The sequence below is a fragment of the Trichechus manatus genome, unplaced genomic scaffold (genome assembly GCF_000243295.1).
Source record: "Trichechus manatus latirostris isolate Lorelei unplaced genomic scaffold, TriManLat1.0 scaffold00199, whole genome shotgun sequence".
Lineage (NCBI taxonomy): Eukaryota > Metazoa > Chordata > Mammalia > Sirenia > Trichechidae > Trichechus > Trichechus manatus.
In genome coordinates, this window is record NW_004444135.1 from 66,183 (window position 1) to 78,990 (window position 12,808).

General features: G+C 39.8%; 1 protein-coding gene across 3 annotated transcripts in view; it reads right to left on the bottom strand.

Annotated features, from left to right (window-relative positions):
* Positions 1–12,464, bottom strand: part of ROCK1 (Rho associated coiled-coil containing protein kinase 1) — a 50,083-nt gene extending 37,619 nt beyond the window's left edge. Inside the window, exon 1 of one of the 3 annotated variants that reach the window (XR_002825848.1) lies at positions 11,561–12,464. Coding sequence is in view for 1 of the 3 variants with exons in the window: in XM_023742046.1 (XP_023597814.1) it covers positions 11,561–11,653 (93 nt within the window). In the remaining 2 variants the exon portion in view is untranslated. The remainder of the gene's footprint in view (positions 1–11,560) is intronic. The other 2 variants (XR_002825847.1, XM_023742046.1) reach the window with 2 other exon arrangements.
* Positions 12,465–12,808: the final 344 nt, after the last annotated feature.

The window sequence follows — 12,808 nt, forward strand, 5'->3', positions numbered from 1 at the left end:
ACACATATGTATACATGTGTATATGTATTTGCTTATATTTATGAGACAAAACATTGGAGTATTAAATCAAAAAACTAATAAAAATGTGGGAAGGAAAAGAGTTGGGTGAGGAGGGCAAGTATGGAAGTGAGAATCCTCTGAATATATTTTGTTGTATAGTTTTCACTTTTAAACCATGTAAATATTTTATATACATAAAAAGATAAGATTAAGTGAAAAAGGAAAGGCAATTCTTAAAAATTAATAACAAAATAAGAACCAAATTGATGTCAAACTGGTGACACAATCACACAGAGAAAAGCATTACTTCGAGTGACTTCAGAACACAGTATTTTGACTACATATTCTTGACAGACTATTCTAAGATCAAAAGAAGTACAATGAAATTGTAAACTTCACTTAGTAGTTTTATTATAAGACATAAGGAGCCCTGGTGGAGCAACAGTTAAGCGTTTGGCTGCTAATCAAAAGGTCAGATGTTCTAACCCGTCTAGTGGCTCCGCGAGAGAAAGACTTGGCAATCTGCTCCCATAAAGATTACAGCCTATGAGTGCTGGGGACCATGGTCTCAGGGGACATCTAGCTCAATTGGCATAACATAGTTTATAAAGAAAATGTTCTATATTCTACTATGGCGAGTAGCATCTGGGGTCTTAAAAGCTTGTGAGCAGCCATCTAAGATACTCCACTGGTCCTAACTGATAAGAAGCAAAGGAGAATGAAGAAAACCAAAGACACAAGGTAAAGATTAGTCCAAAGGACTAATGGACCACAACTACCACAACTTCCACCAGACAGAATTCAACACAACTCAATGGTACCCAGCTACCACCACTGACTGCTCTGACAGGGATCATAGTAGAGGGTCCTGGACGAAGCTGGAGAAAAATGTACAACAAAATTCAAACTCACCAAAAAAGACCAGACTTAACGGTCTGACAGAGACTGGAGAAACCCTGAAGAGTATGGCCCCCAAACACCCTTTTAACTCAGTACTGAAGTCACTCCTGAGGTTCACCTTTAGCCAAAGATTGTTGCTGTTGTATGCCATCGAGTCAGTTCTGACTCATAGGGACCTTAGACAGGTCCATAAAACAAAACGAGACTAAATGGGACAGGAAAGCTGGTAACGGGGAACCCATGGTTGAGAAGGGGAGAGTGTCGACATGTCGTGGGGTTGGCAAGCAATGTCACAAAACAATATGTGTACTAACAGTTTAATGAGAAACTAGTTTGCTCTGTAAACCTTCATCTAAAGTACAATAAAAAAAAAAAAATAGAATTAAACAAACAAAAGATTACAGCCAAGAAAACCCTATGAGGCAGTTCTACTGTCACATGGGGTTGCTGTGAGTTGAAAATTGACTTGAGGGCACCTAACAACAATTGTTAGACATAATATACTTACACATAGTAGGATAAAATAAATAATTGTGCTAATGTTGTCAGAACTAAGATTTTCCAGGTAAAAGAAAAAAAATTCAAATATAAACTCAAAGAAGTAAAAACGCTGTGATGATAAACAGAAATTAGAATTATCAGTATAAACTACTTTTTCTTTTTTTAAAAAAATAAAATTTCATAGCTCTATTCACCAAACAAGGACAAGAAGCAATTTCAACCCAGCAGTAATAAGTACTTCTAGCACCCAGGCTGTGGTCTTAAAAGATCATCTTCCACTAAAAGGAACAGTTTCCTGGAGGAATGGCTGATTTCCAAGTCTGGGACAAAAATGTACAAGATGAGACTGGGCATCTTATTGTAACAAAAAGCAAGGAAATTCTATCTAAGATTATTAGGGTCTTATAAAAATAACATGGGAAACAATGTGAAGAAGGTCCCATTAGCCAAAGATTGGACAAATTGAGCATCAGAAAGGATGACGAAAATGGACTAAAACACACCAAACATATTTCTTAAAATGTTTCCATAATTATACCAAAAATTAAAATCAAAACAAAAAAGATGAAGAAAAAGGAAAGAGGGAGGGAACAAAATTAAATTACACTGGTCACTAGTCTCCTTTTTGGTAACTAGAGATATTGGATATATCATCTGCTGACCCTTGTGGACTGTTATCAAGGATCCCTGGTGGTGCAACGGTTAAGAACTTGTCTACTAACTGAAAGGTCAGCGGTAACCCACCTGCAGCTCTGTGGGAGAAAAGACCTGGTGATCTGCTTCCATAAAGATTTGCCTAGGAAACCCTATAGGGTAGTTCTACTCTGTCCTATAGGGTCACCATGAGTCAGAATCAACTTGACGGTGCACAACAACAACAACATGGACTTTTATCAACGGACTCTTCTGCATATTAGCTTTCCGGCAGAGTCCCCAACGGGAGACTGTTGAGCAAGAGGAGAATAAGGTCAGGGGAGACACTCCTCCAGCTTCCTTACTGCCAGATCAATATGAGTTGGTTATTTCTCTCTACTTAAAATCACAGTCCCTGTCAGATAGCCCACTCCATAGAGCTACCTCCCCCAATTGCTCTCTTCCCTTGTCCCTTCAGTGGCACCTAACAACAACCACAGCAAATGGAAGGTTGATAAAGGATTTTACAAAAGAAACTATCACAGGCTGTTACCACCTGAACACACAGATCAAAGTTAGTATTATTAAGGGTGCCCAGTCATACATTATGTGGCCCCTAATGTGATGCAAAAGAAAACACACAGGAACAATCTACGAAGTATGTTTGACTAAAAATCTTAAATAATGAAATCAAGCTTTTAGATCTAACTACTAGTTTACAGGAAATATGGAGTATACAGAAACAAGTTCAATGATATCACAAGGAAACAAAAACAAAAACCCAGAATGTGAAATCATTGTACAGTACCACTGATCTAGTTTCTTCAACAAGACAATGGGGGTGGGGGCAAGTGTTTAGAGAAAAAAGGGAGAAGAGACTACATTAAAAAGAGACTTGAAACATCTAACAAAAGCAACATGTGGATTTTGTCTGGATCTCAGATTCTAATAAAGTAACTGCAAAAAAAAACACTGTCTTAGGCGATCAGGGAAATGTGAATGTAAACCGGGAATTAATGATACCAAGGAGTTTTTAATTTTGTTAGGTAAAACGGCCACTGTGGTTAAGTAAGAAAATGATCTTTTTTTTTAAAAGAGATGCTTACTGAAGTATGTAATGGTGAAATGACAATGTCTTCAATTTACTTTAAAATATTTTGGCAAGAAAAAGGGTGATGGATGAAGCAAGTGTGACAAAATTTTGAAAACTGCATAATCTGGGAAATGGGGGTTCACGATACTATTTCCCTACTTCTATGTATGTTTAAAATTTTCCCTATATAATGTAAAAAACCCATTGCCTTCCAAGTCGATTCCAACTCACAGTGATCCTAAAGGACACAGCAGAACTGTCTGATTAAGGAAAGGATAGTGGAACCATTCATTCCCTCTCCTTGAGCATGAGAATGTGACCCAGCTGGAGCCGGGCTCACAAGGACTCACAAGGACACATCAACTGGGCCCTGAGGTATAAAGACAATAGCTAAGATAATCTTGAAAAATATCTTTTAGGGAAACTTTCACATAAAGCAGATCAAGCACAACACAAAAGACTTTCCACTCTTATCTTTTTCCATTAGCATTCAGTGAATAGCAATTTGTTGGACCAATGAAGACCCTCCGGACTCTTGTTACTGAAACCTGTACCAATGATTGTTAAGAAAGACAATTCAAAATGTCGGATCACAGTTTCTAGCCAATCTGAAAAGGCTAAGCTTTCAATGGTTTTGCCCATTTGTAATGTTAATATATACTGACAGCTCTGTAACTGTTCTTTGGACTCGGGCAGACATGGATGTGGCAGCATGCTTGTCTGTTTTCCCACTCTTGCCTATTCTGTAATATTCTTTGGACTCGGGAAGACATGGCTATGGCAGCATGCTTGTCCATTTTCCCATTCTTGCCTGTTCTATAATATTCTTTGGACTCGGGCAGACATGGCTCTAGCAGCATGCTTGTCCGTTTTCCCACTTTTGTCTGTTCTGTGATATTTCCTTGGACTCGGGCAGACATGGCTCTGGCAGCATGGTTGTCCTTTTCCCACTTTTGTCCTTTTGAATACATGCCGAATAAAACTTTCTTTTTGCTTTACTAAGCGTTATGATGTTTTTCCCCGACAACATGCCCCATAGGGTCCCTAAGGCTGTAATCTTTATACAAGCAAAACTAGCACATCTTTCTCCCACGGAGCAGCCAGTGGGTTCAAGCCGCCAACCTTTCAGTTAGCAGCTAAGCTTTTAGACACTGCGCCATCAGGGCTCCTCCTCCTACCCAAAAAAAAAAAAAAAAAAAATCCATGTTCTTTCCACTATAACAATAGATCTCAAACTTGAATGTGTCCCAAATCTTAATGGAAAGGCATGATCATATCTCTTACCTCCCCTCCAAGCCTTCCTCCATACCTATCTATTCATAATTAATCTTTTTCCTGAGATTATAAATTATATGAAAGCAGGGACCCATGTTTGTTTTTACTCACCATGGTGTCGTCAGTGCCCATCAGAGTGCCTAGCGCACAGTACATATCAAGTAAATATTTGGTGGAAGAATGAATAACAGCCAAGAGAAAAAAGAAGAGTTAACTATGGTCCACTGTTACAAAACTGGTTCCAGAAAATGATCTGAGATATAGGGAAGTATGGATGGATCAATAAAGAGGGGACATAGGTTAGCCACCTTTCAAAATATGACACAAGTGTAAGGCAACCTCACATCTCTCCGAGACATCACTTTGGACATTAATTTGAGTATCTAACTTCCTACTAATTGTTTAGGGAAGTATAATAAAAAGGTACTTTATATTTCACAATCCCAAACAGGCAGGGCAGGTATATTAGAGAAGTAAACTACATGTGTACATTTTAGTGGATATACAAATGAATAACTTAATTACTACTTTCTATGTTCAAAAAGTACAAATCCCTACTGTTACGAAAACAAGCAACAAATTCAAAAAAGAATAAGTGCCAGATATAACAATTAAAAATTAGTTTAGGATGATCTTCCAAAGCTATACAGGGTTCTAAGTCTCATGCTTCTACCCCAACATTTAACTTTTTAATTTTATTTTTTAGATTTTTAAAACACTTTTGTAATTTTTTTAACTTTTTGTTGAAGTATAATAAAGACTAGAATGTTTAAAGATGCAAAGGACATCAGCAATTATCTGGTCTAACTCTTTATTCTGTAAGTGGAGAAACTGAAACCTAGATAACTTTACTAGATCACACAGAGGGTTAACGGCAAAACAAGGCTATGCCAATCCTATGAATTTCCAGTCCAGTGTTCTTTTCACTACACTGTGGTAGCAGCATATTTTTAACAAAAATATTGTCCATTATGAAATGCAGTATTATCTGTTCATACTGAACATACATACGTGTGGTATCAATCACTATGCTCTAAACTTAAACTAAACAGATGTACCCCTTATTTAGTGAGAATGAAGAGGAGTAAGTGGGACTTTTGGACTATCTTCAGCAATAGAACTCCATATGTAATATTTCCTGATATGTGGGCTTTTCTCAAATTTATCATAATAGAATCTCTAGTTTTTACCAGATATACACAATACCAAAACTTATAATCATGAAATAAAATTAAACTAAAATTATGCAAAGTCTAATCTAAAACTGAGAATTTACTCTTTGTTCATTATAAAATTGTATATTTGGTTCCTTCTTCTGGATTAAAAACATTTCTGACTCAAATGATTAATGAATGGACTAATTCATGTCTCAGCTGTTACTCTGAGCCACTCTCTATACACCCACAGGTCCTTGTAGTGCAAGAGGGCCTATTTACAAAACACATACTAAAAGTATAAAAGATACACATATAAAGGGAGCAAGATAACAACTAAATTTCCACAAGACATGCATAGCTCCCAACTGCCTTTCATATCAATCTAAACCCTCTGCACAAAGTAGGTATGTTATAAATCATGACTAAATGAATACTTTCAAAAAGTCCCTCCCCATTCTATCATAGCACATCTAAATACCTCCATTTTCCACTACAATTGGCTCTGAAGCTTAGATAGATGCTTCAATAAAGCAAAACTGGATTATGAATTTATGGGCTTGGTTTGACGTGCCAGATAAATTACCCTGTACTGAGAAAAGACAACAAATATTAACTTCCAGCCCAAGCACAGTGGCTAGCATATAACAGGAATACTATAAGTAGAACAATAATAATTGTTGTAATTAGGTGCTGTAGAGTCAGTTCCAACTCATAGCAACTATATATACAACAGAACAAAACGCTGCCCAGTACTGCACCATCCTCACGATCATTGCTGTGTTTGAGCCCACTGTTGCAGCCACTGTGTCAATCCATCTCACTGAGGGTCTTCCTCTTTTTCACTGACCCTCTGCTTTATCAACAGTAACACAATAATAATAAATCAAAAACCAGTTGTTGCTGAGTCGATTCTGACTCATAGCGACCCTACAGGACAGAGTAGAACTGTCCCATAGGGTTTCCAAGGAGCGGCTGGTGGATTCGAACTGCTGACCTTCGGGTTAGCAGACAAGCTCTTAATAAGCACTGTGTCACCAGGGCTCCAGGACAAATAATAATAGTTACCAATTATCAAACACTTACTAAATACCAGATACTGTGATAATTGCTTTGCTTATATTATTTAATTCTTACAATAATCTGGTACTATTATCTCCCCATTTTCCTGAAGATGCATCAACCTTTAAGAGGTTAAAATAACTCAAACTATCAGGCAAGTACATGGCAGAGCCTAGATTTCAGCCCATGTTTAGACCCTACATAAAGATTTGATGAATGAATCAACAAATTAGAAGAATAATCTCTTTTTTAAAAAATTTCTTGCACCATGTTAACATCAAAACCCAAACCTACTGCCATCGATTCCGATTCACAGCAACCCCATAGGGTTTCCAAGGCTGTAAATCTGTATGAAAGCAGACTGCCACATCTTTCTCCCACGGAGCCAATGGGGGTTCTGAATCACCGACCTTTCTGTTAGCAGTTGATTGCTTTAACCACTGTGTCACACCAGGGCTCTTTAACATCAGAACAGTCTGGTCCAAACTAACCAGATATGCAACTGATATTGGCAACATCTATTAATTAAAAAAATTATGAACACTGGCAGGCACACAGCTTTAAAGCCCAAACATTTCATGACCTCAGGTCTTTTCATTCCACAAGCAGTAACATAACCCCAAATGTGTTCAATTCAATTATACAGCAATAATACAGAATTTAGAATGCTAGCCAAAATCTGTTGTAATAATCCAAGAGTAAAGTGGCATATGTGTGGCCTAAAATGGTCAAAGCTCACAATAAAAATTCTAGTTGAGTGACACGTATAGTAGTGGCACTAATGACAAAAGAGGTAAGTATATGGGAGAAAGCTTACTTCGGGATATGACAAATTTGAGTGATAACATGACACGCAAGTAGAGATGCCTGTAGGCAATCATACATACATTTAGGATCTGAAATCAGATAAAACTCTAAAAATCAAGATTTGAATATCACGAGCATAGAGATGACAATAGTTGAAACTGTAAGATTAAACGGTGGAAAAAGAAGTTAGCAATGAAAGATGGAAAAGGAAGCTCAGGAAAGAGAATTTAAAGGAAGAAAAACTCAAAAACATAGGAAACTTCATTTACATTTGCCTTCCACATTCTGAAAAACTGACTAATGAGAAGTGGTAACAAATATGCACCAAGGGGAGGCACGATAGTAGAACTCATTGTTCAACCAATATTGGTTCCCTTCTCTCTCTACCACCGGACCATTGTGACACCTCCACCAACTAAATAAAAACTGGAAAGAAAGGTCATGCTCTTGATTAACTGTCATCCTGAAACAGTGTGCTAAACATGCTACAGGCAAGATAGCTGTATATTCATGAAATCTACTTCAAACTTCAAGATAAATATATCCCTAGCCCTCCCACCCACTTCTGTTTTTCCTTTCTAAGAATCATGCATTTTTTCCTCTGGAAAAATTAAACAAACTTAATTAAACTCTATCCCTCACTCTTCACGGGTACACAAAACCTACTGAGAAATTGTTATAAGCCCTAGATGAAACAATCCTAAAAAAGTTGGAAAAAGGAAAACACTTCTTGATAATCTTACAAACCTTAACATGGACAGTAAGAAAGATAATCATAAGGCCACTGGAAAGAATCTCACTTGCAGAAAACCAAGACTAAGTAATTTAAATGATCTAGGAAACAACTGAATGGTTATCATATTATTATCTTAGGATTTGCAGACTATTTTTGCATTTGTTTATAATATGAAAATGAGACTTGTGTGTTTTTTTAAAAAAATTATAGGTGTTCAAGAAAAGGTTGGATACCCATTTCTCAGGGTTTCTTCCAGCTACATGATTTTATAACTACTAACATTTATCACAGGAGTCCCTGGGTGGTACAAATGATCAAGCACTCCACTACTAGAGGAAAGGTTGGTGGTTCAAACCCATCCAGAGGCACCTCGGAAGATAGGCCTGGAGATCTGCTTCCAAAAGGTCACAGCCTTGAAAACCCTATGAAGCACTTCTACTCTGCACACACGGTGTCAGAATCGACTCAACGGCAACTAAAACAACAATATTTATTACTAGCATCTCAGCAAAAGAGATGTTTTGTGGTAAGGTGTTTTAAAAAGACTTGCCGGCAAAGTGTTCTGAAAATAAAAGGATTGGGAACTTCCATTTCTGATCTAGTCAAGGAAGTGAAGAATAAACATAATTGGACAACCTTATTTTTTTGAGATTACAAAAAATATCTAGCACTACAGTATTGCCCTTATCACATAATAAGTACTCAATAACTATCAGTTAAATAAAAGAACAAAGGCCAAAATAACAGAAAGAAAGGCAACCAGGGTGAAAGTGGTATTGTCCCTGCAATAAATGAGGATGTCCACAGTCCAGATAGAGAGAATAAAAAGACTGAAAAAGGTAAAGTTATCTGATAGATCATTCTGAACAGCAGAACAGAATGAATGAATGAATGAACGCTCAATGTTAAGCACAAAATATCACGCAGAGAAAATTCACGCTAGGCACTACAAAAAACTGGAAAGAGGATTTTTGCTCTCCAAAGAAAAATTCAAGTTTAGATTGTGATGGTGATAAAATTTAAATAACAGCTATCAAATAAACAATTGTGGAACTAAACAGAAAAAAGGGCCAAGATTACAAGAAAAGATACCTGGCTCTCCTAACTCTGAATGGCTGTGGTGCTTCCTCTTTGTTCAACCTTCTCCTTTTATCCTGTTTTCTCTGTATACTACTGTCTCCCTTTATCACTGTTATCAGTTTCAACTTGCACCTCTGTGGCAAATGATTTCCAAACTTTATCTTTAATGATGAGCTTGGTTTCGTATCTCCAATAGTCTACAGGTCATTTCTTCATGGCTGTTCCACTATCCCCTCAAACACAACAAATTTAAATTGGATTTATCTGTAAATCTATTCTTCCCAATCAATTTCCAATCCCAACCTAACTGTTTTTACCCATGTTTTCATTATCCTCCCTATAATCCAGACTCAAAATTTTAGAGTCATCTGACTATTCCCTCTCTGTTTCTCCCTTCTCTTCCCCAACCCTGCTAATCTAATTCCATCAATTCTTCTTCCCCCTTTCTCATGCCAATTTTGGACTTCTATCATTTCTGAACTAAAAACTCCCCAATCTCAGCCTATCTCCAATCTCTTTCCACACTAACTCATCCTGTACACAACTACCAGATTCATCTTCTTCATTCACCATGCTGCAGTCTTGTTTATAAACATTTAATGGATGCAACATACTGAAGAAAATATTAAACTCCTTGCTCAGTCAAGCAATCAAACCCTCCACAATCTAACTCCGATATATCCTTCCAAATTTATTGTCTCCTGTTCCCCTAAACATGTGATGGCCAGTTATGTCTCCATCCCTTTATTCATGTTATCCTCCTCTCCCTCAATCTATCCATCCTTCATCATAAAGCATACTCTAGCTCTCTCAGTTCACAGTGATTTCTTCTTCCTTTCAATTTCCAAGAGCACATATTACCTATACCAATCACCTGGAATTTATCACATATTTTCTAATCTGAGAGGTGTTTTGTTTTGTTTCTATGTACGCCACCTGGGATTAAGTCTTGTTTTCCTAAATAGAATTGTAAATTTCATGAAGAAAGAGTCCGTGACTTGTATTTCCTTGTATCCTCCACACATCATATTTGTTGAGGTTCCCACCAAACGAAGTTGTGGCAAGAGGCTAGAAGACAACTAAAGCAAAAACAAACTACCAAACCCTCCCTTCATGCTGCTTCATGGAATAAGAACAATAAGTAAAATAAAAGCAAAGGTACATGGAAATGGGGTAAAAGGAGAATTAGACTTCTTAAAAGTTATGGAAATCCCTATTAGAAAGCTGTGTTCTAATTTCTTACATTTAATAAAATGTTTTAAATTGTACTATCAATCTTCTTGTTTTTCAATATGAAGAGCATCCATAATGTGGATGAGACATTTCACAGTCAAGGATGCTTAGCTTAATGCTGAAAGTTTAAGGGAGAAACGTTCTTGTAAAACCATACTAATTTAAAAACTTACACAGGTATTTAGAGTAACTGAAATGCATGTAATTTTAAATAATCTACATAATTTTCCTCCAACTGAAGATGAGATTTTAAAATGGTATATTTCTCTGAATTGCATTATTTTGTTCCCTCAATCTTAATCCCAATACTGGGTATTTCTAAAACTAATTCTCTAAAGATGCTGTAAAATCCTGTCCATACACCTGCTCCCTGAAATTTTTTTTTTATCTTAGAGATTTTCATCTTAGAGATCATGTGGTTTTATTTGGACTAAATTAGAACTGTTAAATAACTGTAGTTGTTCAGTAAAGGGTGGTACTTTTGTAATCAACAATATCAAAGAAGTTAAATTGTGATGACCTATGATCAGTAATCTTGGGTTCTTACACTTAACAGTTCAGCAAAAAGTTCCTTCAGGCCCAAGACACTTATGACATTTTGGCTCAAAAATCACTTCTTCAATATCAATTCTCTATTGTCACTTTCAAGTTGTAAAAACTAAACCCTTAGGAGCTAAATCGCTGTAAATGGAAAGTAGTCTCTCCTACATTACAGTCAAACCGATCAGAAAAATTATTACTAAGACCGCCATTCAACACACTATTTATATACTTAGTAAACTTTAACATGATAATTTTTATATGATGCCTGCAACAGCAGTTTATAAGTGTCGTTTGTGTACTCATGAACTGAGTCAGAGCTAAAAGTTGAGGGAGTAGCTGGGACGAAGCTAGTCAAAGAATAAACAGGGCCACGCCATGAGATTTGGGTAGTACTTCAAGATTCTTCGGAAAACAGAAATCTGGTGTTTTCTGAGAAGACTCTGCACACCTGAAACTTTCTTGTGCAGCTAACCAAACTGAAAGCAAGAGGAAGGCAATGCATACAGAAGCCCAGACAAGCACAAGAGAACAAATGCTACTCACCAGCAAACAATCCGAATTCACTTCCGACTTGGGATCCCGCAGCAGGTTGTCGATTTTTTCAAACCGAGTCTCAAAACTGTCCCCAGTCGACATGTTGCTGCTACTATGACAATACCCTTGTACCTGCAGCGGAAAGCAATTTCAACCAACTTCCTCTGCGGTGGGTTCGCAGCCGCCGGGCGGAGGAGCCGGAACCTTAGGGTCACCAGGTGCGCCCGGTTCCCCCTCCTCCCCCTCACTGAGGGGATCTCCGCTCTCCAGACCCCGGGCCAACAGCGACCCACAGCCGCTCGGACTCCCAAAGTCGCATCCCACCCGGCAGCTCCTCACGACAGCCGACAGAGCCGTCGCCACCAGCCTAGTCGCTCCGGCGAGGTGCTTCAGCCTAGCGGGCCCCGGCCGCCTTCGCAATGGAGGGTTCCCCGTCCCGAGATGGGCAGGAGGAGGGAGAGAAAGAGAAGCAGGGTGGAGACTCCCTCTGGGCAAGCAAGGGAGGGAGAAGAGGAAAGGGAAAAGCGAAGGGCGGGTGAGGAGCTATGCCAGCTGCTGCCGCCGCTTGGGCCACCGGCCCGGCCCGCTCCGCTCTGAGGCTCTGCAGACGCTCTAGCTCCGCATCCCCGGCTCTTCTGGACCGGCCAGACGTCCCGATCCTTCTCGGCTAAGAGGTGGTCCCCGCGGGACAGTCTCACTCTCCCATTTTGTCCCGTCACTGCTGGGGCTGCTGCCGCGGTGTCCGGTGGGGCAGGGCGAGGTCGGTGCCCGATGGACACTTAGGAGAGAGGAAAGGCTGGAGAGCGGGCGAGGAGGAAGACGAGAGTCGGGTCCCGGCAGCTGCTGATGGAGGAGCTTCTGAAAGGGGCTGCAGTCCCGGCCGGGAAAAGGGCGAGTCGCGGCAGCGAATGCCTGGGGGGGGTGGGGCGAAGGGGGCAGTGAGGGACTAATATGTCCGCCTTCCTGTTCAAACAAACGGAGACCGCCGGCGCGGACTGCGCATGCGAGGCGCGGGCGTTCGGAAGGGGAACCAGTCGGGCGCCCCGCGCGCGTGCACGCCGGCGCCTCTGCACTGCCCGTCCTGCCTGACAAGCGGGAGCAGGGCCTCGCGGGCGCGCGGGCGCGCGGGGAAGGCGCGCAGCGGGGAGGAGCCGAGAGGGTGCGGCGGGTGGCACCGCCCTCGCCCGGGTCGGCTCTAGGGAGCCACGCAGAGCGCTGGAGCAGCCGCGGAGGTCTGGGCGGGGCGGAACTCTCGCT